The sequence below is a fragment of the Gouania willdenowi genome, chromosome 14, assembly GCF_900634775.1.
Source record: "Gouania willdenowi chromosome 14, fGouWil2.1, whole genome shotgun sequence".
NCBI lineage: Eukaryota > Metazoa > Chordata > Actinopteri > Blenniiformes > Gobiesocidae > Gouania > Gouania willdenowi.
This window is the reverse complement of record NC_041057.1, coordinates 15,373,045-15,400,829: the sequence shown is the minus strand read 5'-3', so window position 1 is coordinate 15,400,829 and position 27,785 is coordinate 15,373,045. Positions and strand designations below refer to the sequence as shown.

Here is a 27,785-nt window from a genome sequence, read left to right as displayed (position 1 = left end):
ACTTTATTTTTCAAAGAAAAGACTCTCTTATAAAATATACCAAGCCCACCTTTTAGAAGATGGGCTTGGGAGCGTAAGGCCGGGGGTACGAATCCAACCTCCAAGTCTTTTTTTTTTAAAATTGGCGGCTACATCACATTAAAATCAATATAAATGAGATGTGATCTTTGCTCAATTGATGATGGCTTTTTGTCATGCTCGTGCATGTAAGTAATCCAAGGTTGACATACTCAATGTTCATAGACCCACTTTGTACCAGCTTTAATGGAATCAGATACCCAGAGTTTCCCATCGCGGAGTATGTTGACTTGAGTTTGTTGAACCTCCTTTCTGGTGCAGCAGATGTGCAGCACGCGCGGCTCGCGTGATTCGCAAACAAGCCATGAACGCTCCGCTCTGAGTAGTAATGCTGTCACCCGGTTCAGCACCGTGAACAGCGGCCAGAGCACGAGGCGGCAGTGCGCACGACAGAACAAACAAAAAAAATAACAATATTCTATTCTAACAAGATTCTAATCAATTCCATAACTTAAAGTATGTTTTTGCTCAACGAAAAAATGAAGATCAGTTAGGCTTCACAGCAGAGGATGGTAACAGCGTACAGAAACAGATTAATACAGCCCAGCAAAATGTAAAAATATAAATAAAAATCCACACCTTCAAAAGAATTGTACGCATGGTGCATACAGGATTCCTGCTGGCTGCACCAATGGTTTCCTTTATAAAGGCAAAATAAAGAGAAAACATGGATAAAATGGAATATTCTTTTGATTGATGATTTCTAATGATTCAGAGCATAATTGCTTTTTATTTTTACAGAGTCCTAATAATGTTATCATTTCATCTGATGGGCTCAGAATCAGGAAACCTCTACAATAATAGAAGCTCAGTTTTTAATTAAAGTTTTAATAAGGTTTGGGCTCATCTGGGACTGGATAATTGCCCAAAAAGGCAGAGGTTGTAATTTTCCACATTATGCAGCTTTTCAAAGACTGTATGCTCATATTGTATTTTTCTAAAGGTTTTACACAACAGGGAAAATCAAACACTTTCACTTTATAGTTGCTGATCACTTGGCAACATGTGGATCCACATTTAGAGTAAGATGATGGACAAAATCCCCAGGTGTGGCTTGCCATTGGATAATATCGAAGATTAATGGAATTTTGTTCACTTTCAAAAAAAAAAAAAAAAAAAGGTGTTGGGATTTCTTCTGTTGGTGTAATATTTTTTCATTAATTTTAACAGGATACCTAACCCTGAACCCTGACACTTTTCCTTGAGATAGATCAGATGTATACCGGTAATTGTGTGTATAGTTGTACATATGCCAACAAAGTCATTTTTTTAAATTAAATCAAACACTGTAAAAAAAACAACAATAAATATCTTAACTTGAAATTAATTTTTTTTAATCTGTACCTGTACAGTATTTCATCTAAAAATTGTTATCCACTTCTGATGCCAGTGTGCCTCTATAAAACACTGCAAAATGTACATTTCTGTTTTGTCTTTGACTAAGTAATGGCAGAAATGAAGTATTTTGGCTTTCCACAGGAAACACCTGAAATCAAAGTGAGCGCCTATCATGGAAAACTTTTCCGAAGTGCAAGTCACATGACCATTTGTCAACAAACCGTGTGTTTATGATGGAGTCACATCAATCTTTTGACCGTCTTTTTAATCTTTATGAATAAAATATCCAGATTTTCGGGAAGAAAAACCTTGATTTATTGATCTATGAAACTTACATTATGACTTTATCTGTGTTATTTAAAAAAGTGTTGGGTATTATCCCCAGCAGCTTTTTAGATTTTCACACAGTTTAGCAGATTTACAGTAACATTATTTTCACTATCACTATTCATTTTTCAGTTTGGTCATGTACATTTCTGCTGAGTGTAAGGCAGGGTTTTCAACCTTGTGGTCGTGACTCCATGTTGGGTCGTGTGGAATTAAAATGGGGTCGCCTGAAATGCCTAGTAATTCTTGTAAATTGTAGTAAAAAATACATTTGAAATATGTATTTATTTAATATTATTTAATTATTAATCACACACAATCTCAAACAGGTATTTTAAACTTTCACTTTCTCAAATATAAATCTAGTTCATGTAAAATGCAGTGTAAAAGTATCTGAGCTGGAGCATCTTATCACTGTGCATTAATCCTGGCTGCTTTGTATTTGTAACACAGCATAACAAACATGATCAAAAACAAATTCTATTAAATCTTGGGGGTCACCAGAATTTTCTGATATAAAATGGGGTCACGACCTGTAAAAGGTTAGGAACCACTGGTGTAAGGTGTAACGCTGAAAATCTTCCAATTTTTTGCCAAAGAAAACCCAAAGCTGAAGTTGTTCTTGCCAGCATTAATCTCTGAATATGTCTCAGTGACTGCTTCATTCGTTCAAACTCACTAAAGATTCAAAAGCTGAAGGAGCAGCGATGCCTAAAGGAGACATTAATGAATCGTGATATGATGGAGGACAGAAGGATGCTGCAGTGTGTGCTACCTCAATTCCCTCTCTCCTTCGCTGACCCCGGTAAAGGCTCTCAGCTTACTTTTGTTTATCTGGCAGGAGATGCAGAAGCACCCCCTCCCCTCGTCCTCACCCTCACCCTCACCCCCCGTCTTCACCATTCTCTCGCTCCGTCTTTCTTCCCTGAAAGATATTTCCGAGCGAGTGAGCCCAGACCACAGCTGCGTCTCTGACGCATTAATCACTTGGCTGCCGCCCCCAACACTCCTACACACACATATTGGTCCCAATCTCACACACATACACACACACACACACACACACACACACACACACACACACACACACACACACACACACACACACACCAGCTCTCACTCATGGCTAACCTGGTATGACTTACATAAGTAAAGGCATGCACTGGCACCATATATTACAAACACGTGTCAATGCACATGGCATGACAGAAAACACACTTTAAAAAAAATGCATACACAGAAGCTTCTCCCACCCCTCCATTGATCTTGACTTTCTGTTTGGAGCCAGCTCCCTGCCTCCCCCTCCAGCCATGGCTCCCTCCTGACCCTCCCTTCTCCTCATCATTAGCAGCACTAACATGCAGCCGCCTTTCATCCGGCCCTCCCTGCTGTCCTTCCTGTCTCCCTCGTCACTCCTCTTGTTTTTTTTTCTTGATTTCTTTATTTGACTGACGAACAGCGTCTCCACTTTGACTCCCGAGAGCAATCAGGGGGTGAGAGAGGCAGAAGAAAGAGCAGAGCTGAGCTGGTTTTAGATGTAACTTTGTAGGAAATCACTTGCAAAGGGATGCACATGGTTTACGTAACAACCCTGTTCGAGGTGAGTGGATCAGACTTTACTTCCTGACAATGAAACCCAATTTAAGGAGGCAAAGTCATTAGTGAGTCCCTTTGTGGAATAGCAGAGTAATTAATGCTGAACTAAACTACATTATGAAGTAAGATTAAATTCACACATACGACTGCAATACACTCGATCCACATCACAACCCATAACATTATGACCACAACACTAATGGTGTGTCGGTTCTGCTCTTTGCTGCCAACAAACTAGAATGCACTGCGACTACAGAGGCCTGTTTGATTGGACGACACAGGCCAGCCTTCACTCCCAGGGGGCGGATTCACTAAGATCTGAAATAAAGGGTGGTAAACCAGTTGCTTCCCTAAATCCTTTAAGAATTCACTAAGATTGCAAGTGCACGTGCAGGAGTGGTGGAGACCGCCCTATTTAAATTAGCGTCTTGCTCATTCAATGTGGAGACGTGAGTGCACAGAAGCACTCAATTACATTTGAGGAAGTTAAATTGAAGACAGATGGACTTCTCTGTTTGCTGCACAAACATTTAATAATGTAGAAAACTAAATAAACAAATAAAAATGTTTAAAAAAACAACAACTTTAAAACCTAATTGCTGTTAATATTGACTATTATATTATTATTATATATACTATTTTTTCCAACTCCACTGTGTTGTGTGTAAACATTTACTGCAGTGGATCTCTGCGTGTGTGTTTGCACCTCTTTGTTAGTCGTACTATTTTCCTGTGCTAAAACAATCACCTCAAACAGTTCCATTTGATGAATTGCATTGCGCCAACTGCATTAATTTATTTGCATGTCCTTCTCCCATTTTTTTGCTCCCCTTGTGAGCTCCGCCTACTATACATACAGTATTTATCAGAGGAAAACAACTAAACTAAATGGATTGAGGGTGCATTGCGACGTGCAGCAGCCACGCACTCCTGATTCCTGGGGTCTGTACGGCTTATTTGCGCATGCAGTGATGTTGCCACACGTTTTGATACCCCTAAATCTTTAGTGACTCCCCCCAGTGTGCAGCGATGAGCCTTGGCCAAACTTCACCCCCGTATTGATGGATAGTTCTGCAGGAACAGGAACCTTTTATAATAGCTGCAAGTCATTCATGATTACTCGCGCTGGCCCGTTTTCACATGAAGTGCAGCCACAGCTCCCCAGTGGACCGTGACATCATTGCAGAGTTATGCTGTTTGCAATACATGTATGAAATTTAATACACTATTATATAGAAGACAAACTCAAAACACAGGATGATAACATTTTGTGCACATTTGTAGTATCTTGTATACACAATCATTCATTAATAGCACAGTTAAGAACATTTCTTTTATTATTTGGTTTTGCTCTGTTTAATGCTAACACATGCTGTTATGGGCTTTGCTAATGACTGGTGAGGAAGCTCAGGTTTAATGTTCAGAGACAGATTGCTCATACCATGAAATGTTGTGAATTTAGCCATTTTACATGTTGTTAGTGTTACCCTAAGGCAGACCGGTTGGAACAAAGGTGGAATAAAACATTATTGGCTAAATATATGATGATTGCAATCATCTTTAGTATAGGAAAAGATTAAAACCTTATTTTTACATGTTATTTTTGAAGACATCATGAATGAAAAACATGCATAAATCATTATAATCAAGAGTTTACAATTGTAAAGTTTAGTACTAAGGTTGAGTCATGACTTTGTCCCACTCTTAAAGGGTAACCAAACAGCTTGTTTTAGTTTATGTTCAATATATGTATTTATTTGTATTTGTTGCATATCTAAAGTTAAACGGCTACAATGAAAATCACTTATGAGGTTTATAATTGTGACGCGCCATGAAAAAACCAAGAAGAAGTCGGCATGAGAGAAATAGAGAGAAACACAAAAACCTTTGTTGTCTGAGAAAATAGTGATTTTCATCTTTTTTTCAAAAATATGCTTTTTGAAGTTTGACTAATGCAGCATTTAAGAAGTGTGTGTGCAGCCGCAGCGCAAGTCATAATGCTAAAGTTAACTGTTTCAAACACTCACCGGAGCTGTTCAGTCACTTTCTTATTCTCATCACCTCTTCTGAACACAGAAATGATCAATTTAGGATGATAATTCTTTGTTTTTTTCCTTACCACTGTGTCGCATTGAGTCACAAACAAAATGTCAACTCATCCATAAGGGCGATACGAGCAGAATTCAGCTGCTAAAAGTTCAACTGTTTAGTCTATCCGTAAGGTAAAGATATTAACTGTAGCTTTGAATTGCATTGGAACGGTTAAAACGGGTTGGGTTGTTGCAAAGTGATGTAAATGCACAGCTTTTGTTACTACCCCAGCCCGTTGCACTAAGGTGACAAATACTTCAACATTTTTCAGGATGTTTTTCTCCGTTTATGTAGTCAGGAGACTGGCAACATTGAAATGGCCATAACTTCTTTAAATATTTAATTTCTATGTGTATAACACAATCCAATCCACATTTTCAGAATCTGTAAAAAACTCAAAATGCCCCCTGGCCGACATATTCCTGATATTCTCATGGTAGTTTTGTAGCATTGCAAATTATGTGTAGAAAGGCTTCATACAGTCACATTATGTTCCTGGACTTGATGCGTGTTACCTGACACATGCAATCCCTTGCAAGATTCCTCAAAAATATGCCAAAAACAAAAGAAAATCGCATAATGCTTTTATTATTATTATTATTATTATTATTATTATTATTATTATTATTATTGTTTAACTGCTTTATCTCCCAGTACTGACATATTTTGTCTTCAGACTTTGAGCCTCTCCCATCCGAGGAAACCAATTGAAAGCAGCACAGTTGGTTGTAAACATAGGAGTCGCTTGTAATATATCTGCTTATAGAAAGCATGCAAAGCTAATGAGGGCAAACAAAGGACAGCTGGATAGTTCAGGCCATAAGATAGAGATGAATGCTCCTCGAATAAACCATCTACAGTTTAAGAATACACTCTCAACTCTAAAATACTTCACGGGGACATTTAATGCTTTTTCCTCCATTGTTGGAATTTTCATTGTCCTCATTAGTCTCAGCAATAGGATGAAGCCTTTGTGTGCAACCTGCAGCAGCGGTAGCAGCACAAAAGCCATTTACAAGCTCTGTGTAAGCACCCTCCAAAGCTCTTCATGCCCGTTTCTTACATCATGCGTCTCGAAATCTACTTTTCTACAAGACGCCAAGTTTGGAACAGAATGTGTGTGTGGTGTCTGCGTGTGTGGGCTGAACATATATCTCACTTTGTGAGATCCAGTGATGTTAGTAAGTAAGTGGTTATATGCAAATGTAGGTGGTGCCATACTTTTATTTTGTATACCATTTGGTGACTCAAAGGTTAGCATCCTCGTCTCCCATTGCACTGCAGTGCTGTCCTGGGTGTCAGTTACAGAGCTGCTTGTTTTTGATGCACTATAACTCAGATCATACAGTGCGGATATGATTTTTCAGCTGAAAAAAAGCCGGACGAACCAGGTGAAGCGAAAACACGTCAGTGTCTCAATTAGTCGCTTCTCCTCAGCGTGTCACATCTGTCATCCCTGCAGGCAACACTCTGGGAAAACCTAGCCCTAAACATGCTAAAACCTTGTGGATTCAAACATCTACACACATCTGCCACTATTCAATATGTTCCATCTGCACAAGAGCTGTTTTTAATGTTCAAGGCTGTTTTTTTTTTTACTTTAACTTTTAACTAGTTGCCCTCAGTCAGCTCTCTGTCAGAGATGTGAATTCAATTGGAAATACTCCAAGGCCGGTCAAAACAAACTAGAATTTGCTTGCCTGATTGGTTCTAGACTTCAATTTGTATGGTTACGGCAAACAAAACCAACTTTCTTGGTGAACAAAATCGAGAGCGATCAAAACACTTGGTGTGTACATGCCTAAAGCTGATCAAAAAAGCTGATTCTGGTCCAGATATAGACTCTGCTCTCACTGGCGTGGCAAACAAACTCTAAAGCCATTTGTTTCTGGATGCATACATGACCCTAACAAGGGGAGTTAACCAACATGGAGCAACATAGAGCGCACAGCATTGTGGGTAACAAGGAGAACCACACACCAGGGTTCATTCTTGATTGTTGTGAGATATTGGGAATTTCTGTTCTGCTCTTTTATCTTTTCCATTGATATTTTCCTGACAAGTGGTCCTATTTAAGTTTGAGTAATAGCCCCCCAACCCTTGAAATCAAGATGTTAATATTGGCTTGTCCATCTTTTTTAGAATATATACATAGATAATCCTGGACTATCCTCGAGTGAAAGCAGTCTAAGATTAGCCTTGTTCAGTTGATAATAGCAATAAAATGTCTTTTACCTTTTTAAGACACAACTATTACTGCCCCCTTCTGGTCAAATCACAATAATCTTTTCTCCTTTATCATTTAAGATGGCATATTTGAAGTGTTTTATGTAACTGGCACAATTGGATTTCTTAGCACCCTGTGTTCCTTTTGACACTTTAAAGCGAGGCGATTTATTAGCATTTCAGTCAGATGCATTATCTTGTGTTAGAATGGCTCTCCAAGGGACTCTGTGCTATCGCCAGCCTCAGCTTGGGTCTATTATGAATTATGGAGTTGAATAATGCAGCGTGGAACAGGGAAGGAGGATCCAGAGGAGGATATTTTCAGAACAAGTTTACAGCTGCAATCATTGTTGTGTTTGACAGTCCTAGTGACTCATATTTGTACAATGTTGAAATATTTTAACAAAGTTCAGAGGCAACTGACTTATATTGTCAAAGTTAAACTCAAAAAGAAGCAACTGGGTTCAACGATTTCACACTCACCCGCCATGATGTGTTCGATGATTGCAGTGATGCCATACAATACATCAAATCATCTTGCACAGATATAAAGCCACGCAAGTTTGAGATAATTCACATCTCTCGGCTGAAATGAAAAACCCTGAGCTGTGTATTTTCTGTGAATGGCAAAATGCTAAACAGCCATGACGGCGATGCATAATGTGCCTGCCGCTAGGGCTCCGTAAAGCAATTTACTGCTCAGTATAACTCATAAAACACATCAAATCACACAGTAAATGTCATCAATAAAACAATATGAATGATCACTGCGGTGGTTTCTGTAAACAGCTGTAGATTATGTAATGTTAAACTGCAGTTTTACCCCCCCCAAAAAAAAAAAAATGTATTTTGATTATTTAAATATGATATGATTCACTTAAAATTATTCTGGTCAATCATATTTTGGTTAATGACCTTTACAAAGTAGATAATTGTGTAATGAACTGGTTCATGTCGACCGATTACCAAACTGTCCCGCAGGATACATTTTTGATGACGTACCTTTAAACTTTCCTTTGGAGCGTAACACAGATCAACTGAACTGACCCTTAAATACTCAGCCAGAGAGATTCCTCTGCTTGAAGCGGTCAAACCATACAAGGATCTTGACCTTTTCTCTGCTGCCTCGTGCTGTCATTTGGATGCAACATCGCAGCATCTGCACAGCACGCAGGCGGATTGTTCTCTTCCAACAGACCTTAGCTGGGAAGACAGGCCCAAAATTCAACATTTGATTCCCATCAAATGCATTTTTACTCTCCAAAAGAAAAACAAAAATCACAGTGGAAAAATGTTATCTATGAAAGCCTTGTGAAAGTTAAAGCAGAGTGGTTACAAGACCAAACAGTTCTGAGCCAACAAACAGTAGTATTTCATCAAGGACAGGATGTTTAGACAAAGAAGGTGCTGAATGCATGAATTAGGTGGAAGCAGTAATAGTGAAAGTCCAAAGTCCAAACTTAATTAAGTACGGGAATAGATATGTGTTAGATTGTAGCAATTTGTGGACTATTTATTGAAGTTGTCCCAAATCACCGGACTGTGGACTGGTACTAGTCCATGGACCAGTTGGTACAAAGCTGCACGGAAAGTATTAAGTTTCATCTTAAATTAATGTATTTTTTTGTGTGTTTTGTTTGGAAAAATCCCTACCTGGGGCAACCATGGCTCAGGTGGTAGAGGGGCTGTCCTCTGATCGAGAGGTTAGGGGCTTGATCCCGGTCTATACCAGTCTGTGTTGAAGTGTCCTTGGGCAAGACACTGAACCCCTAGTTGCTCCCAGTGGTTGGCTAGTGCCTTGCATGGCAGCCCTGTCCCACTGGAGTGTGAATGAGTTGATATGTAAAGCACCTTGTGACCTCTGTCTGTGAAAGGTGCTATAAAAATAAACATTACTTGCTTACCTTCCACTTTAACGCCCATCACTCTTGCTCTTAACTGCTGGGCAACTTGAGCACCTTGATGCCGGGGCCATACATCCTACTTCCTTTCTGCTCCTAAATCATACCTTCTATGATCCTTTGATCCTGTCTCACATTGAATACTGTTTTACTGTTTGGTAATTTGCTAACAACACTCCATTAAAACCTGTTGAACAGTTGTATAAACAAGCCATCAAAGTTTTTGCCAAAAAGCCCAATTCTTCTTGCCTTTGCCCAATTTTAGAGAAATGTCATCTTTTGAGTTTTAACAACTCCTTTCATGGAGGAATTTATAAGACAAAAATATGCCAATCTGAGAAGTACATCAGCCACTAGAGGGGACTCTGAGGTGCCAAACGGACCACCACTGGATTTAACACCATTTCTGTAAACAGATGCACAAGTTGGCATAGTCTTCCAATCACTGTTCAAGACTGTTCCACCTTTACAGCTTTTTAAAAAATAGCAGAAAAATGGTTAAAAGCAAATCAGTCATGTAATCATGTATAGAGGTTGCGTGGTTGGTTGTAAGTAATGTACATAGGTATATATGTGGCTTTGTGGTTAGCACGTCCGCCTCACAGTAAGAAAGTCCTGCGTTCAAGCCCTGGGGTGGACACTTGGGTCCTTTCTATTCTGTGTGGAGTTTGCATGTTCTCCCCACCCCGTGCTGCCTGGGTTTCCTCCAGCTACTCCGGCCTTCTCTTACAATTCATAATCATGACAGTAAAGTTGATTGGAGTCTCTTAATTGCCCATAACCGTGAATGTGAGTGGTTGTTTGTGTCTGTGTTGCCCTGCAATAGACTGGCGCCCTGTCCAGGGTGTACCCCCGCCTAGCGCCCAGTGTTAGCTGGAGATAGGCACCGACAGACCCCTGGGACCCTGAAAAATAGGAACAAGCGGGTCTGAAAATGGATGGATGGATAAATAAACACACACCAACTGATAACTTAAGAATTACTGGTTTTAACTGAAAAGAGCCTCCCTTTGGAAAGCAACATGAGAAAAATGAAAGAAAGACAATGCTCAACGCCTCAGAAATGGTCTCTTGGTATTCAACCTACAGCAGCAGAACTAAAGATACCCTTGACATGCCTTATCTAATTAAACAGAACAAAGACAAAGCATAAAAGAATAGAAAGGAATAGCTTCACCTCCCACTCTGCACCTTATCAGTTGTTAACTTTCTTCTCGATTCTGGTGTGCTTTGCCTGAGTGCACAAAGTGATGCACTCCACACTGGCCCAACTTTCTGCTTCTCTGCTGCTAAGAGATCTCCTCAGAGAGATGCATTCATGTTGGTCATCATACCACTTTAAGTACCGGTACATAAAAACATGGGACTCCTGAGGCTTTGTAGTGCTTAGTGGGTGCGGATGGGGAACGTCTGCAAAGGAGGTTTTTCCATGTTGGTATTGTTCACAACTTACAAATGAAAAAACAATGCTTCAAGTTCAAGTGAAATGTTTGATGACTTGTTACAATTTATTTTGTTATCTGTTTACAGAGGTGAAAGTAATGGATTACAAGTACTCACATTACTGTAATTGAGTTTTAGTTGTACTTTTTTGAGTATATTTATATATTTTTTTTGTACTTAAGTACCTTTTAAAAGCTTTTAATTATTACATTTCTACACCCAGCTGTTACATGAGATGTTTACTGTATGCAAGGAAACCGTGGCAAGATTTTTTACCAAAAATAAACGTGGGGGTTGAAAGTAACTTCATTTGATTGAGCTACTTTTGCTTGTACTTCAATATTTTATGTTTGAATAACTTGTACAATTTCAATCAAGTAACAGTACTTCTACTTGAGTAGGATATATCAGTACTCTTATACAACATCTTCTTTAAATTGGGAGGTATAAAAGTACTCGGCCGACCTCTTTATGATTTGCTTTTGCTGCACTATTGCTGCATATCCTCTATTTTATTCTAAAGAATCGCCTTAGAGGGGAAATTGACATATGGTGCACTTTTTATATCAGAATTCTCATAGTGTTCAGGTGCATTTTTACTCACAATCTTGGCAGCTCTAAAACCAGTATGCTCCCCCTATTGACTTTAGTTTGTATATATTCAGCAGCGAGATGGCAAACGTTTCAATAGGCCTTGCCTGGATTTTTGGTGTAAACGCGCCCTCGTCACATTCACACATTCCCTCACACGCGCACACAGTTGCCTGGAAACTACTTGGATTTCGAGATATTGCTCAGGAAATCTACAGGTTGCGGGTCGACATAGACTTGGAAATCACGTCAGTAATTACATCTGTGAAGACAAGATATGCAATAGAAGTGGATGAAATTAGACGTTAGCAAAACAAATATGTTCTTGTCAATCAACCCACGCAGTTTAACACTTAGGTCCAAGGCAGTACTTTTCATTAGTCTCAGGAATAACCACATTGTGTTCATGCTTTTTGATAAGTAAGCACTAACTTGCACATCTCCTGAAATGTCAAAAACAAAATGATTATCTCTCTGTAATGAGCTGATCGCATGCTGTGCTGAGAGCAGCACGCTGCACAAATGTTAAACACATAAATTATCTGCACAGGATTACTGTACATTGCGTCATGTTTCTGATGGAGGTAGGGCATGAATGAGTGCATGTTCAACGGGGACTGGAATAAAAATTGCAACACTGCTGCGTTTACTGCTAATAACCCTGGAGGGAAAGTAAAAAGGATGCACCAAGAGACGCTCCTGGATTAATATTTAATAATTGCAACAGTGTTTTTTTTTTTTACATTTCATGTTTGTATTCATTTAAAGTTGATAAATGCTAATCTTGGATTTTGAAAACAGATCGAGGAAAATGTTGCATTGCGGTTTAATACTGTAGCTATAATACATTGAGGGGCGGATTCACTAAGATCTGAAATAAATGGTGGTAATTCAGTTGCGTCCCTAAATCATTCAGTTATACAGTTTCCTCACCTGCTGCGAGGAATGCACTAAGATTGCAGCAATCATTAGTGCACGAGCAGAACTGGTGCAGACCGCCCCTATTTAAATGAGAGTTTTCCTGCTTTAATGTGGGGGCGTCAGTCCGCACAAGCACACTGACTTTTGAAGAAGTTAAATTTGAGGCAGATGGACTTCTCTGTCTGCTGCACAAACATTTAATAATGTAGAAAAATAAATACACAAATAAAAAGTTTAATAAAACTTTTTATTGATCCTATTGATCCACCATTGATCTGGGTTAATGCAGCAAGTCTGTCAATCAGTCTGCATCATTTGAAGATGATCTACTGACCATCATCCAGTAGGTCTGAGCAGCGCTGTGTCACGCACATTCTCATATTTGAACATTGCGCCATCAGTGATCACCACTGGGAAAATTACGCATCTAATCCGCTGATTCTGACCTGACATCAACACGACACAAGACTTTGACGGTCAAAACATGGAGAGAAAGACACAGATTGGAGCAGCTACATTAATCCATGGTCATATCCGTATATCCATCTCTGCGCACATCGACCCTCTGCACCACAGACACCGGGGCCGCACGTCCAGCATTTTTTCTCTCTCTCTCTCTCACACACACAGACACACACACACACAGCCTTTTTTCCATCTCCGCTGTGTTTTCTGTCAACTGCATGTGTGTCTGCACCTGCTTGTCAGTCGTAGCATTTTCTTGTAGTAAAACAATCACCGCAAACTCTTCCAGATTTCATGAGCTGCATTGCGTCCCCTGCATTAATTTATTTGCATTTCTTCCTCCCATATTTTTGCTCCCCCACTAAGATCCGCCTACTCTTCACATTCATTACACTAAATGGAATGATGGCGCATTCTGATGCGCTTTCCTGATGCCCTGGGTTTGTACTCCTTATTAGCACGTGGAGTGACGTTTGAACATGTTTTAATACCACTAAACTTTTTGTGAATCCACCCCTGAATTTTATTTTCCCGATTAAACTGTTTATCGTTGTAAACACGACCATCTGTGTGACCCAAATTAATATTCAAACATTTCTTACTGAACAGGAAGATGCAGCTGTTTGCCCAAAAAAATACAACATGGCATTTTTCGTCTTCCACTCCTCACTTAGTGAATTTGGGCCTTGGGCAAACTTTGTAGTGAGCAGTGTGGATTGTCATTGTCTGACAAGTTGAATCTGGAATTGGCTGCTTTGACAGAGATGGCCGAAGGCTGAAATATAACCTTCCTTCAGTGCCACTGGCTCAATAAATGTTGTTACTGGACCACTGACAAAGATCTAAGTATCGGAAATACATGAAGCTGGAGAAAAGTTAGAAAAGCCCACATTGAAGAACTTCTCCGCGTGTTTAGACTGAACTGTAATTATTTTTTTATCAAGATGTTGTTGAATTTTAAAACATAATATATGTTTTGTTCTTATTCTGCCACACCTGTCATTTATTTCCCTACATTCTGGTAAATGTGGTTACTGCTGAGCAGATAATTTGTGTTTTTCAGTTTCAACAGTGCTCTTAAATTCCCATCTTTGCTAATGCTAAAAGCCTGCCCAGCCATGTTTCTCACGAAAGTTTTATTACACTATATTAAATCAAGACACCTTTTTTTTTTAGTCAAACACAGCAAATAATAAGTTTTTGTTTTTGCATGTGTTGTTTGTTAGATCTGACTTGTCGTCTTTTCTTGCCATTCATTCGTAGGAGAATTTGTGTATGTCTTTCACAAACTCATATTATCTCACCATGTCATGGAGTGCTCTATGTCTGCGATTAACAATGTTTTATTCATTTAGTTTCTTGTATCCTCTACTGTTTACAGCTCAGGTAGGGATGTGGTTTTCAATGATCATGTACAGGGTTAGTCGCATAAAATGTTAATACAAAATTTAGCGCTATGATGGACGTCACCTCCTAAAAAGGAAATATCTATATGACACAAACTGTGTTCTCTCACCCACATGTTTTGGGACAATATCACTTATTTCCACTATATTTTCTTTGTTAGACAGGTAGCTGAAAATCTCGCAAGTGGAGCAATAGCTGATGGACATGTCAAAATTTGTGCAAATTGTCGTTCTCTATAATGTTGCAGAAATTTTGCGCACTGCTAGAGATATAAAATTGATAACAATAGTTAATTCAACAATAACTTGAAGGAGAAAACAAGAAGAATAGTAAATAATGTCAAGAAAAATGGCAGAAGAAGAACAAAGGAGAAGAAATAGCTCATAAGAAATCTTGACTTGAATCGCTTTAAAAATACATTCCCTCCATGGCCTTTTGTTCTGCTTATGTCTAATCTTCCAACAATAACTGCAGCCATCTGCGAGTAAAGCTGTGGCAGTTAAAACCTGCCTGTCAAACGGACAAAATAAATACACACTAACAGTTTTGGTAAATCACATTGTATTTTCAAAATCAATCTATTTGTATCTCCTCCCCCCAGTAGTTTGCATGTTCTGGTAGAGATACCCAGATTACTCATTCATTAGAGGCAAACATAAATAAATAAATACATAAATTAATAGATTAGCTATTTGACGGATGTAATATTTGTTGTGCCTGGTTGGTAGATAAAATACAACATGTTTTTACTGTCAGACCTTTCCTAAATCAAACTGTTAGTCTCAGTTTTGAGTCATAGACTTTGTTGAAGTATTACAGATGTGATCTACAGTACAGTAGCACTTGTTTCAAGACAGCAATGCTGAAGCTAATGCTAATGCTGAAGCTAACCTGATCTAACCTTCCCATCCACCTTTTTTACTGGGTATACTCAAATGATAGAGGCATTAATTCCACATATCTTTCTATAAACAGATATAAATATACATTTCTACCTGGTTTACTGATGCCAATAAAGTTGTGGAGATGCAGTTGTTGTCGAACCTTTGCAGTCATTTTGTGCACAATCCTCTCATCAAATACTTCTTTTTTTTCCCCTTGAGAATAGCAGGTCAGTAAAGCAGCAATTGATGTAATTTCCTTCCCACATATTGGTGGGCTTTTCGGTCAAGATACATGCAGATTATTCCACCCTTTCTGTTTCCAAGCTGCATCTCTCATACCCCATAGAAAATTGCAAAGATGTGCACATTGAAGCTTTGCTGAATACAAAGCTGGAAACACTTTTTCTCTCTCTTGCTATTTGATATTCCAACCCGTGCTTGATGTTGTTCTTGGTTTGTTGTTAACTTTTTTTTGTTTTTAGTTGGTATAATGTATGACTAGTGCTCCTACACTAAAATGAACAGGCCTATTTATGATGCAGAAAGCACAATTAAGTGATAGATTTAAATATTTGTTGGAAATACAATAAGTGCAGCTTAGACCAGTAATTACACATCACACCCACCATTCCTAATGGGCTGTTTCACTTATGAATGTTTACTCCTCACCGTCGTTACAATCTGCTGCACGGCCATTAGAGGTAACTGAATGTATCCGACTAAAAGCTTCAGCGTGAGATTTTAGTTTCACGGGAGTGCATCATCACTGCCCTGCTCCTGTCCATCACTGGGTGGATTTGGTGCTGCGCTTGTCAAACTCCTCGATGAGTTGTCTCCGAAGAAAAGACTCAGAGGTTGTGCCGTCAAAATGACACACTTGCTTCTGAAATGAGCTATTATGAGGATAATAAATGCTAAATTAAGTACTAAAAGGAGTATATATATATATTAATTTTATTTTTTTTACGAACGTCTCATAAATGGTACTGTGAGTAAGGGTTGGGGTCAATTACATTTTTCAATTAAAATTACATCTATTATTATCCATGTTAAATTTCAACTCAGTTACGATTATGAAGACTGGTGTTTTTTTCAAATAAAGTTACAATGATTATTTTTCCCTTGAAAAGCCATTGCAATTTATTAATCAATTACTAAAGTTCAATCACAATTAATCACAATTACTGAGCCTTTAATAAATAAACCCATAAAACTTTCTGTTAGCGTCTCTTGTTAACGGGTCAGTTTGACTCATGTCTTATATCAGCTGTAAAATACACTAATATCTATCATCTAATTTGTTTTTCATCTCTTAGTTACCTTGTTAGGCTTCCTTATTAATGAAAATAATGGTGTAAATATTTTTAGTGTGGAAGTCTGAGCCTTTTTTCTGTCAGTATAGCCATAGATTTATTTAATATTTTTTTTGAATGCTAAAATGATCCTCAAGAGGTAAACTTGATATGAAACAAATTTTAATAATTTGTAACTACGTATGTGTAAGCCGTAGAACTGGTTCCAAACATGGTTCCAGAGGTTAGCATTCAATTACAATTACAATTACGATTACAAGAGCGACACTTTTTTTCAATTACAATTTCAATTATAATTATCAAATACATAAATACAATTATAATTGACCCCAACCTTGCCATGAATCCACATCTTGGATTAGGGTCAGATCCATGCTTAGAAGTTCCTTAAATGAATTCCTAAATTAAGTATGTCAGTAAGTAAATGTGTATTTATAAAGTGCTTTTCACAGATAAAATGAATGACTTGATTGAATGTTCTGGTTTGATTTAATGTACAACAAGTCACTACCCTCCATTACATGGGTATCAGACCCCTGAGAACCAGCCAGGACTAAAAAAGACCCAGAACGTCTTACAAGGCTATAAAAGTAATTTAATAAGAATAATAAAAAAAACATTGTGTAAACAGATGGGGTGGGTGGATTTGAATGACTCAAAATAACCGTGTTAATTTAGGGAATGAGTCACACTAATTTGAATCTGTAAAATAAATCACATAATAGTTTAACAGTTTGTTTTTATTGTTTTAGAAAATAAGTAATTGTTCTCTATACCAGTAATGGGAGGGAGGCTAAGGTAGTTCTCACAGCTTCAGAATAAAACGTAGAAAACTTAAACTTAGAAAAACACATTAGTTCAATTAAACTAAAATTAGAGGACAAGTTACCTGTGAAAGAAGCATGTGTTAGACAGAATAATAAATACAAGAAACAATCTCAGGAGTGAGAATCCATTTTCACATTAATATAATTAACAGTTGCCATTTCCATCAACTCCTACACATTCAATGGGGAGCTGCAGGACTCACATTGATACACACTCTAACACGACTAATCTATTTGAGATGAAGTACAGATTACAGACTTGCTCTAACTTTCAAGTACTCCTCTTGTGTTGGAGATATAAATAAAGTCATTTGAATGAGAAATATTCAACTTGCAGTTGAAGGAGAAGGATAGTGCAAAGCAACATCAGTATATACGTGTATAAACTAGTAGAAGTTTTTGCTTTAAAAAAAATAAAAAACTGATTAGGGAACTTTCTGAAGTTTATGTAATATTGTGGGAGTAAAAATAAATGTTGTATAATAGTTGTGTAAGATAAAGTTAAGAAATAACTGCCTGAGCCTTTGAACCGCAGAGTCCTCATCCAGCAGTGCTTCTGTGTTGAGCTTCCCTGATGGCGTCCTCAGAGGCCTCGGCGCATGCTCCGTCTGGGCTATTAATTAGTGTGAAACTCCTCCACCCTCTGCAACCATCTTCCAACATGTCAGCCTTGTTTATTTTGCACAACAGGAACAATTAGTTGGCTGACAAGGCGCTCTGCGTTGAAGTCCTTCCTACTACTAACACCCGTTTAAAACACAACTGAGCAGAAACCTTGCAGTCTCCTGCTGCTTGCTGTGTAACCTTCAGCGAATGCCTTGTTGTGTGTAAGTGTATTATGGTAACCAGATGCCCAGGCTGCCGCCCATGCCTGCGCATCTTTGAAAAATGAGCACCTGTCTTGAATATAAAAGACCACGAGGCTCATTTATTTCGGACTCTGTTCGGGCCACCGAGCGATGCTGATCTGAAGCTTGTTTGTTAAGCTGTCCATCCTTATCCATCAGCATCAGAGTATTCACTCTCTCTCTTCCCATCCTGTCTTCTAAATGACAGAGATATTTAGAGGTGAATCAGACCTGAGGCATGCCAATTAGCAACTGATATTTCCTTCCTTCCCACCCCCCCCACCCCTACCTCCGTGACGGCCCTTTCAGAGAGAATGCATTTATGATTCTATTTCCATCACCATGTAGGAGGAAAATATGAAGGCTTTGGGTTACAAAGACTTTATCCTTAACTCATCGCTGTACTTTGAAGAAAGAACATGGCCAAACAGCATTCTCTGTTGGCCTGGTGTTTATTTTTTGTTTTTTGTTTTTTAACGGAAAGCAGCTTACTGCATTCATTCATTCATTCATTCATTCATTCATTCATTCATTCACCAAGTGACATTTCAACACTTAACTGTAAACAGTGAGAAAACAAACAAGAAATAATCTACCTCAGTCACTGGGAGTGAAGTAGATATTTTTACAACGAAGCGTATGTTCGATTATCATCTAACTACCCTTTGATAAGTCCAGACATTCTTCAATATCACTAATTTTCAAGCAACCTGTATTATATGTCAGGGATTTATTGTAGTTTAGAGTAGAGGAGTCAAATGTAGCGGAATGAGAAGGTAGGAATATTTTATCAACAAAACACATATTCAAACCTTTACCTGAAAAAGCAGACTCTGGGTCCCTGGTCAGAACAAACATGGAAAGTAAACTATATTTGAGGTAGAGTGTAAACTGAAGTGAACTATGTGTGAGTTAGAGTGTTGGGCATTGTGGGTAGGAAGGAGAGCCACCTACAGTGCTAGAGGGTCAGTAAATGATGTGTAGAAAACTGTGGAGTAACGAGGAAATCCAGACACTTGTAGATATAGATGATCAATGATCATGTATTGCAGATTGGGTTTTGATTTCTCGAGTTTGTTATTAAAGGTGCAGTCCGCAACTCTCAGATCCCTCTATCCCCCTCCCACTTCTCTCCCTCTATGTGCACACACCTCAGCAGCAGCAACAATACAGTGTCACTTACAGAGCACACGATCAAACCATACACTACAGAGTTCTAGTGTAACAATTACAAATCAAACATAATGTAAATCAAACAGCAGTAATTACCTTTCAAGCAGAAAAGTCACCAATTTCATCTTCTACTCCTCCAGACCATACGCTGTAAAAATGACGGTGCTCCAGCCCGGGAAATGGGCGGGGCCTGTGAGCAACAGCTGTCAGACAGTCCATCAAACACAATCCTGGTTCTGATTGGTTCTTTTTGCTCAGTCGCGGTGCATTCTGGCAATCTGCCAAAGGCTGCAGGAGCAGCAGGAGGGACTCAATGAGTCTGTTTTTTTCATACAAACTACTAGTAAAGCTGCCCTTACATAGTGACAGCTTTAGCAAATATGACAAAAAGTCACTTTTATAAGAGTTGCAGACTGCTGCTTTAATGAATGTAACCTGCATTTGGCACACCCACAGTCTACATCGAAACCCTGACAAGAGAAACATTTCTGCTACTTGCTTCTAACATTCTTATGACCTTTTACTGGGCCCAGAGCCAGCGTTTGGGGACCTTTGACAGTCTACTATGTGTGTTCCTGCCGAAGTTTACAAAGAAACTTGTTTTAGTTCAAATTCTGTGATTTGTTTCAATATAACATCATTCCATTGTTTTTCTTCTCATTTTTTGACAGAAATGTTTCAAATGCAGTCCCCTGGTCTCCTAAATTGTTGCTATGATTTTGTTATTGTGTCCACTGTTCTGGGTGTCACAGAGCGTGTATGTGTGTGTATTTGTGTGGGAGCACAATAGAAAATATTGCACAGGGGACAAACTTAACCCGCAGCCCATGCTGGCAATCTGCCTGTGTGGTGATCATTTTAAATAAAACAAAGCCATTCAAGGCTTACCATCAGCCACAACAATAGTCGCTTGCCCAAAGCAAAGTCTGAGATGTTATTACTGTAGTTTTTCAAATCAAAGCAGCACAGAGCTTCAAAGAATCTAATTTTCATTTTCTGTGCAGAGATATTGTTTGGGAAACAAGGAAGTGCTGCAATCTAAGGAAGCGCTGATGACCGATGATGGCTGTGACCAATTCTTTTCTCACCCACAGGCTTTCTGAGCGCCGTTTTCCTCAGTCACTCAGGCTTATTGTCAGACGCACACTTAACAGCAGTCGATTTACCACTGGCTGTATACTTAGCAAAGATTATAATGAATCAAAAATCGGAAAAACTATACATTTTCAAGATGCAGCTTAGTGGATTTAATCTTCTAAACCTGTTTATCCTGAACAGGGGCGTGGCTCCGTCACGCCTTGGACAGCTAAAAAAAAGATAGACAATTAACAGCACAATAATGGTTATTTTTACATTGTACAGAGAGGCTTAGATCTCTCAGAAACACCACCTGTATCTGTATGCTAGCTGGGGTTGACGTGCATAAGCTAAACCAGGGGTCACCAACACGGTGCCCATGGGCCCCAGGTAGCCCGCATAGATAGAGTTAAAATACTGTTGGACCTGATAAGTTTTTTTTTTTTTTTTTTGTTAAAAAAGGCTTTAACCCTCTGGGGCCTACAGACGCGCACGCTAGTCCTGATCACATGATCGTTTTAAGGAGCCATTAGCGGCAAAGCACAGCGTCTTTGGATTGCTGTTTCAACCTATGTTGAAAGTGGGGATTTCAAACCACAAACCAGTTTTTAAATTATGTTGATAGGCCAAATAAAAGTGGAAATATGAGGGAAAATGTGTGTGTGTTTTTCCGTGACATATTCTTGCGCGTTCAGTGCACGCTCTGTGCATGAAGACCGGTGAGGAGAGCTTCTAAAACGAGGCAAAAGTACTGTGGAGCAAAAAATAAACAATACTGAAATACAGACACTATAGCTTCTTCCCATTGGTTGAGAAGAAGAAGCCCATCGTCCAATCAAAATTTCACATATAGCGGCCATTTTGTTGCCAGGTAAAAAGTAAACGTTGAGACAGAGACGGAGAAAGCGAGAGTGAGTTGAGAGATTTGAGAGAATAGCGATTATTACTGTGATTTGACTGTTTAGTTAGAGTGTAGTGTTCAGTATTTTGTTTTATATCAACACAATGAGGCACAAATAATTTGTCTTTCCCTGGATTTGTGATTCAGACTTTTTTGTACAGACATTGCTTCCATTTCACTGTAAACAGCTATACATAACTGTGTTGTTTAACTCATCTGTATATACGTTTTTGAAATGCACAGTTTAGGTTTGCTCTATAAGCAATGAAAATGATTTGTTAAAAATCTTTGAGACTTTTATAGTTAAAAAAAAATCTAACTTTTTCCCACAGAAATTTGAGTTTTTAAAGTGGTTTTAGATCCACTCAGAAGCACATTTGTGAGATTCTCCTGAAAAAAAATTATACTAAACAAGGCAAGGTTTATGGATTTCCTTATATAAAATATCAAGGTAAAATCAAACACCTTAAGCCCCAGAGGGTTAAATGTTTATTTTCACCGAAACATTGAGACAAACGTGTTCAAGTATCGTAGATAGGATTTCATTAAAGATTTGGTGTTTAGATTGTGATGTTTTTTTCTAAAAAAGATAGATAAATAACATTTAAAAAAAGAAAGCAAGTTTTGTAAAATCTTACATAATTGTTAAATTGTAAAAACATGTTTCTGTAAAAGAGTAGTTAGTGGCTTGTAAAATAGGGACATGATAGTTCCCTATGAAATGGCATAAATTAAATAGAAATAAAGTGTTGCATGTTGAGACACGTATTTCTTAACTTTTTCAGTCGATGCAAAAATATTTATTCATTATCTTTCCCTATAATTCAAGCGAAACTGGGAAATTGTAGTAGTATTTGTGTGTGTGTCAAACTGGTAGCCCTTCGGATTACTCAGTAACTTTGTAGTAGCTCATGGTTTTAGAAAGGTTGGTGACGGCCTGAGCTATGCTAACCATCGTAGCAGCAAACTGCCTCTGGCTGTCCTTTGTTTTCAAAAAATCCTAGAAGCACCTAAATATACTGTATGTACTGTATATCCATCAGGGATCAAAGATTTAGATGCTTACACTCACTGTTCTTTGCACTACCTCCATTCAAGTGAAGGCACTCTTATGCTAACAATTAGCTTAGTGCTGCAGAAGAAGTCATTTAACAATATGAAGGCGAAAGAGGAGCCTGACAGAAAAATAAGAAATTATGCTGTATAAATATAATAATACAAAGGTTTTATGCGTTAATGAATAACTGTGACAGTCTCTTATATATTTCTTTCTTGTTTGTTGACTAAAGTTGTTTGAAATGTAGCTTTAGACAGCCTGTCTTTTACCTTTTGTCCCACTTTCTTTTCTTTCCCTGATAAATGTTGTTATATTCTTCCCACATGGTTTCCATTATGATATTAACTCATTGACTGCCATTGACGTACATATACGTAATTTCAAATCCAACCTTTTTCAACGGGGGTTGCTAGGAAACACTGTGGAGGAGCTTTCCCATAGATATCAGACTTGTACCGTGGTGTAGTGATTAGCCGCGATGGGTATATACAGCCAAGAAGAGGTCAAGAGTTGATGAGGAAGAAAATGGCGCAACGAGAGAAGCCTGTTTTCTCAGCTTTTTGGTCAGAAACTGGCGTTTTGTGTGAAACCTACCTATATTCAACTTCTGATTACGGATGAACATAACAAGGTAGAAACATATTTGTTTTTACTGATAAAAGTAGAGAATCTATTCTTTCAGAATCTAGTTTCAGATTTTACATAGTCATAGACCAAAATATTTTGTGGGTCTTAAAAGATCAGTCAAAATGGCTGGCAGTGAGGGGGGATCTGTTCTGAAAATGACTGGCAGCCAATGAGTTAATGTAACTCATAGTGATGAGCGCAAACAACGTGAAATATTTGTTCTGCAGTCATAAACATTGCAGAACAACCCTTTAACACTTGTGGATTATCCCCATTTCTGTGACTTATTTCCCAACGCACCTGTGGTAATTAGTGTGTCCTTGTTTTTGCATTCTCCAGTGGTGAGTCAGAACCTGGTGACAGACAATGTGTCCGTGGTGGAGGGAGAGATGGCCATCATCAGCTGTCGGGTGAAGAACAACGACGACTCGGTTATCCAGCTGCTCAACCCCAACAGACAGACCATTTACTTCAGAGACATGCGGCGTGAGTAGCACCCAACATATCACACCTCAATCTTCTAATTACCGTGTGTATGAGCGTGTGCCGTTGTGTGTGTGTGCGAGCGAGCGCTTTTCTCGAGGTAAATACATTTGCTTTGTTTAGAGAGGAAGTAAACAACACAAACTTCAATGACTCACAGGCACTTACATTCATCTTAATCAAAGCCTGTCATTGAAGCAGCAAGTGATCATCTTGGCACCAGTGGTTTACATTGAAACAATGCTACGTATTAAAGAAGTCCCTGAAAAGAAGCTGCGGGTAGTGACCTTAGCAGATTCAATGGTTTATTTGTATTTTAAAGGTCATCTTTTATTTTTCACTGCGATGTCTTCATTAAATATTGAGGGGACACGCAGACAAAGGGTTTAAAATCAACTGTTCTTTGTAATTTTGTTATATTTCTGTTTAACGCAGTATCTTACTTAATCACTTTATAACTAAGAAGAGCTCACAATAACCTGTTTACGTGTGCACTTAAAAAGCTTTTGCGCGAGCACAGGCAAAATAGTTTATGCTCTTGCCTAAAACTACAATGCGAGCATATAAAACGTATTCAATAATGTAAAAAAATATATATATTACATGACTCTTCAGGGGCTCTTTATATAAATAAAGACATTCAATACAATACTTTAAGTCGGGCAGGTTTGACACAACCATGGCATTCTGCTGCCATCTGCTGTTCACCAATTGGACTAATTTTTGTGTTATTGTAACTGTTACTCTGTCTAAAACAGTGAGATCCGCTATGGACAAACATGGAATAGCAGCTACTTTTATTGAGCCTTAAGACCCATTCATAGTTATAGTTCTTTAATTCTTGACAATCATTTTCTGCATATATCAACACATGGTGAAAAAGACATATGGATAAGGAATAAACCGAGCAATTCCACTGAAAACCATTGGGGGCAGTGTGGTTCTGTCATATTCATTGTGTCCAAGAAAAACAAGGAATAAGAAAAAAAATCATACTTTTTTTTAAAACAGTTTTCTCAAATGGTTCAGTTTTGTAATTTTTCTTGTCTTTGTATTCCTTGACTGTTAAAGAAGATATGGCCACAAACGGCTGATTCTAGACTGCTCCCCAATGCACATATAAGCTCCCTCGGTGCCAGCATAAGAGAGAAATAGTTGTACGTCTACAGTGATTTAAAGGTCATTCTCAATCCTGTGTCAGGCCCTCCGTTACAGTTAGCGCAGCCTTCTCCATATTCAAACTATTTCCGGTGCACTTCATACTCACAGCACAAGGGCATGCTTACTGAAAGCCTTTATGAGAATGCTAAACCTGACTTGACATTTATCAGCTGTTGTGCCAAACCGTTGTGAGCTGACTCCCACAAGCTGGCTGTCAAGGGCAAGGTGTTTCTCTTCAACGAGGACTCCTTGATCTCTTGTGATTCCTCCCAGGCATCATCGCTGCGTAGGCACTGCTTCATTATGACATAACCTCCACTGGGCTGCCTCCAGACGACAGAGCCCCCCCCATCAGAATACAACATCTGCAATCTCAGTCTGCTGGATTACATTTATGAGATTTGTAAGACAGAGAGCATGGCTTAACTTTCACATTAGAGCCTGGGGAGTCATACATCTGTGACGCACTTCTTTCACCGAAAGCAGCCTACCAAACCTCAGCATTGCAATAATACAATAATGTTCACCCTCTACATCAGATGTGTCAAACCCAACACCCATAAGCAAATACATTTTTCATTTTGTTTATTTCATTCATTTAAAAAGCAAATGCAACAACAGCATTTAACACAGGCATGAAAAGGAGCAGAAAGAAATAATAACTTATAATGTCTGCCCCCATCAAAACAAGATCATTAAGAGTTCCAGTTCATTTAAGCTGTCTGATGCAGCCATCTGATCAAATACAAGACATCAATACACATATCTTGTTGAGTTTTTTCTTTCTTATAATGAATTTTATATTTTGATAAGCACATTGAGATGACTTTGTTGTAATTTGCGCTATACAAATAAAGTTGAATTGAATATTCAGATCAGGTCCCAAAAGAGAATTCAAGACCTTTTTTTATTCCTTCACTTTAGAATATGTGATTTCATATATACAGTATATATATATATATGTATATATATATGTAAAATATATATTAAATCGACTTTTGATATGAGGAGCCATTTTTTTTTAAACATGATGTCTGAAGCAACGCAGTAGATTGGCTTCTCTTTATCCGTAGGAAAAAAAAAACTCCCCACTTTTTAAATAATTCCCCCTCCTAAAGTTGTTCATACCTCGTGGTTGTCAAAAGTATGTTATATCAACAATTTTTTTTTGCAAAAAAAAAAAAATGTGCCAAGAAAAGATTGCTCTACATGTAGTGTCAACCTAAGACAACAAACGCTGACGTGGGAAAAAAAAAAATTAGATAATGTAAAAAAAAAAAAGAAAGAAATATCGGCTTAAAAACCGATACCAATGTCTACCCGTATTACATTTTCTGGCAAATATCGGCCAGTAAGGACGGCTAGGAAGGCATTGGCAACAGGTCATCCTCTGCAGATTTCTAGGGATTTTACTGCCCACAAAGCAATGATTTTGAGGAAAACACCATCGTTTTATGATCATTGGATAAAAAGACAATGTATGTGCCAGTGTAAACCAGGGTCTGGGCTAATATAATTAATAACCCATTCAGGGAAGGCTCCAGGGACCTCTATGAGTCAGGTAAGTGGCAGCAAAAAACTGCATCCCCGGTTTTCCAAAAAGCACTAAAATCAAGACATGTGACCTTTGTCCAAAAAACAGGAGAGACAGAATTAAGGCTCAAAGTTATGGTTAGGTGTTGACATTTGACAATCTGGGCACTATTTTGATGCAGTTGACACATTTTTAAAAAACTCACAAGTTGAAGGAATAAGGTGTTGAAATAGTTCTTAGGTGTTGATCAGCTGAAAATAATGACAACAGGGATTTTTGTCCACCTTTCTAATAAGAGGGTAGGTATTCTAGACCCTTTGATTGGTTGTAAACATTGTGACATATTGTGTTGGGCGGGGCTTAGCCTGGAGGCAAAACCACAATTGCCTTAGTTTTTTTCTGAGCACGAGTGTCCGCGAGAATCCTATAAAACTTTAATTTACGTCCACTAACGTTATTCCTCCTATTCTGGCAACCAAACACACAACAAGACGACGTTCTAAAGCTGTAACATTACTAGTCTCCACAGTCTTTTGCCAGCGGCGTTTCCTCTTTTTGCCTCCAGCCACGTCACTCGTGACGTGGGTCATTAAGGAGTCTATTATGTTCTCTTGGATTTTTTACCATTGGAATTTTGTCCTGGATTTGCTGTAAGCACCCAATCCAGCCTGCAGGTTTATAGGTTACATAACAACAAGACAACAAAAACATTTAACAATAAATGTGAGTATACCCAAGACTTCTTGTTGATACACTGAACAAAAATATAAACGGAACGCTTTGGTTTTTGCTCCAATTTTTCATGAGTTGAACTCAAAGATCTAAAACATTTTCTATATACACAAAATACATATTTCTCTCAAATATTATTCATAAATCTGTGTTAGTGAGCACTTCTCCTTTGCAAGATAATCCAACCCACCTCACAGGTGTAGCATATCAAGATGCTTATTAGACAGCATGATTATTGCACAAGTGTGCCTCAGGGTGGCCACAATAAAAGGCCACCCCGTACCATAACCCCACTGCCACCATGGGCCACTCCATCCACAATGTTGACATCAGCAAACCGCTCACCCACACGACGCCACACACGATTGTTGCAGCAGCTGTCTGGGTGGCTGGTCTCAGATGATCATGGAGGTGAACATGATGGTTGTGGAGGTTCTGGGCTGGTGTGGTTACACGTGGTCTGTGGTTGTGAGGCCGGTTGGCTGTACTGCTAAATTCTCTGAAACGCCTTTAAAGACGGTTTATGGTAGAGAAATGAACATTAATTTCAGAGGCAACAGCTCTGGTGGACATTCCTGCAGTCAGCATGCCAATTGCACACTCCCTCAGAACTTGCGACATCTGTGGCATTGTGCTGCGTGATTAAACTGAACATTTTTAGAGTGGCCTTTTATTGTGGCCACCCTGAGGCACACCTGTGCAATAATCATGCTGTCTAATCAGCATCTTGATATGCCACACCTGTGAGGTGGGTTGGATTATCTCCGCAAAGGAGAAGTGCTTA

The 27,785-nt window shown here is 38.6% G+C and overlaps 1 protein-coding gene across 6 annotated transcripts in view; it reads left to right on the top strand.

Annotated features, from left to right (window-relative positions):
* The window catches only part of cadm1a (cell adhesion molecule 1a), a 540,780-nt gene that overhangs the window by 421,672 nt on the left and 91,323 nt on the right, over positions 1–27,785 (top strand). For all 6 annotated transcript variants that reach the window (XM_028466274.1, XM_028466270.1, XM_028466273.1 and 3 more), the window contains one exon: positions 23,431–23,577. In XM_028466274.1, the coding sequence (XP_028322075.1) occupies positions 23,481–23,577 (97 nt within the window). In that variant the 5' untranslated portion in view covers positions 23,431–23,480. The remainder of the gene's footprint in view (positions 1–23,430; positions 23,578–27,785) is intronic.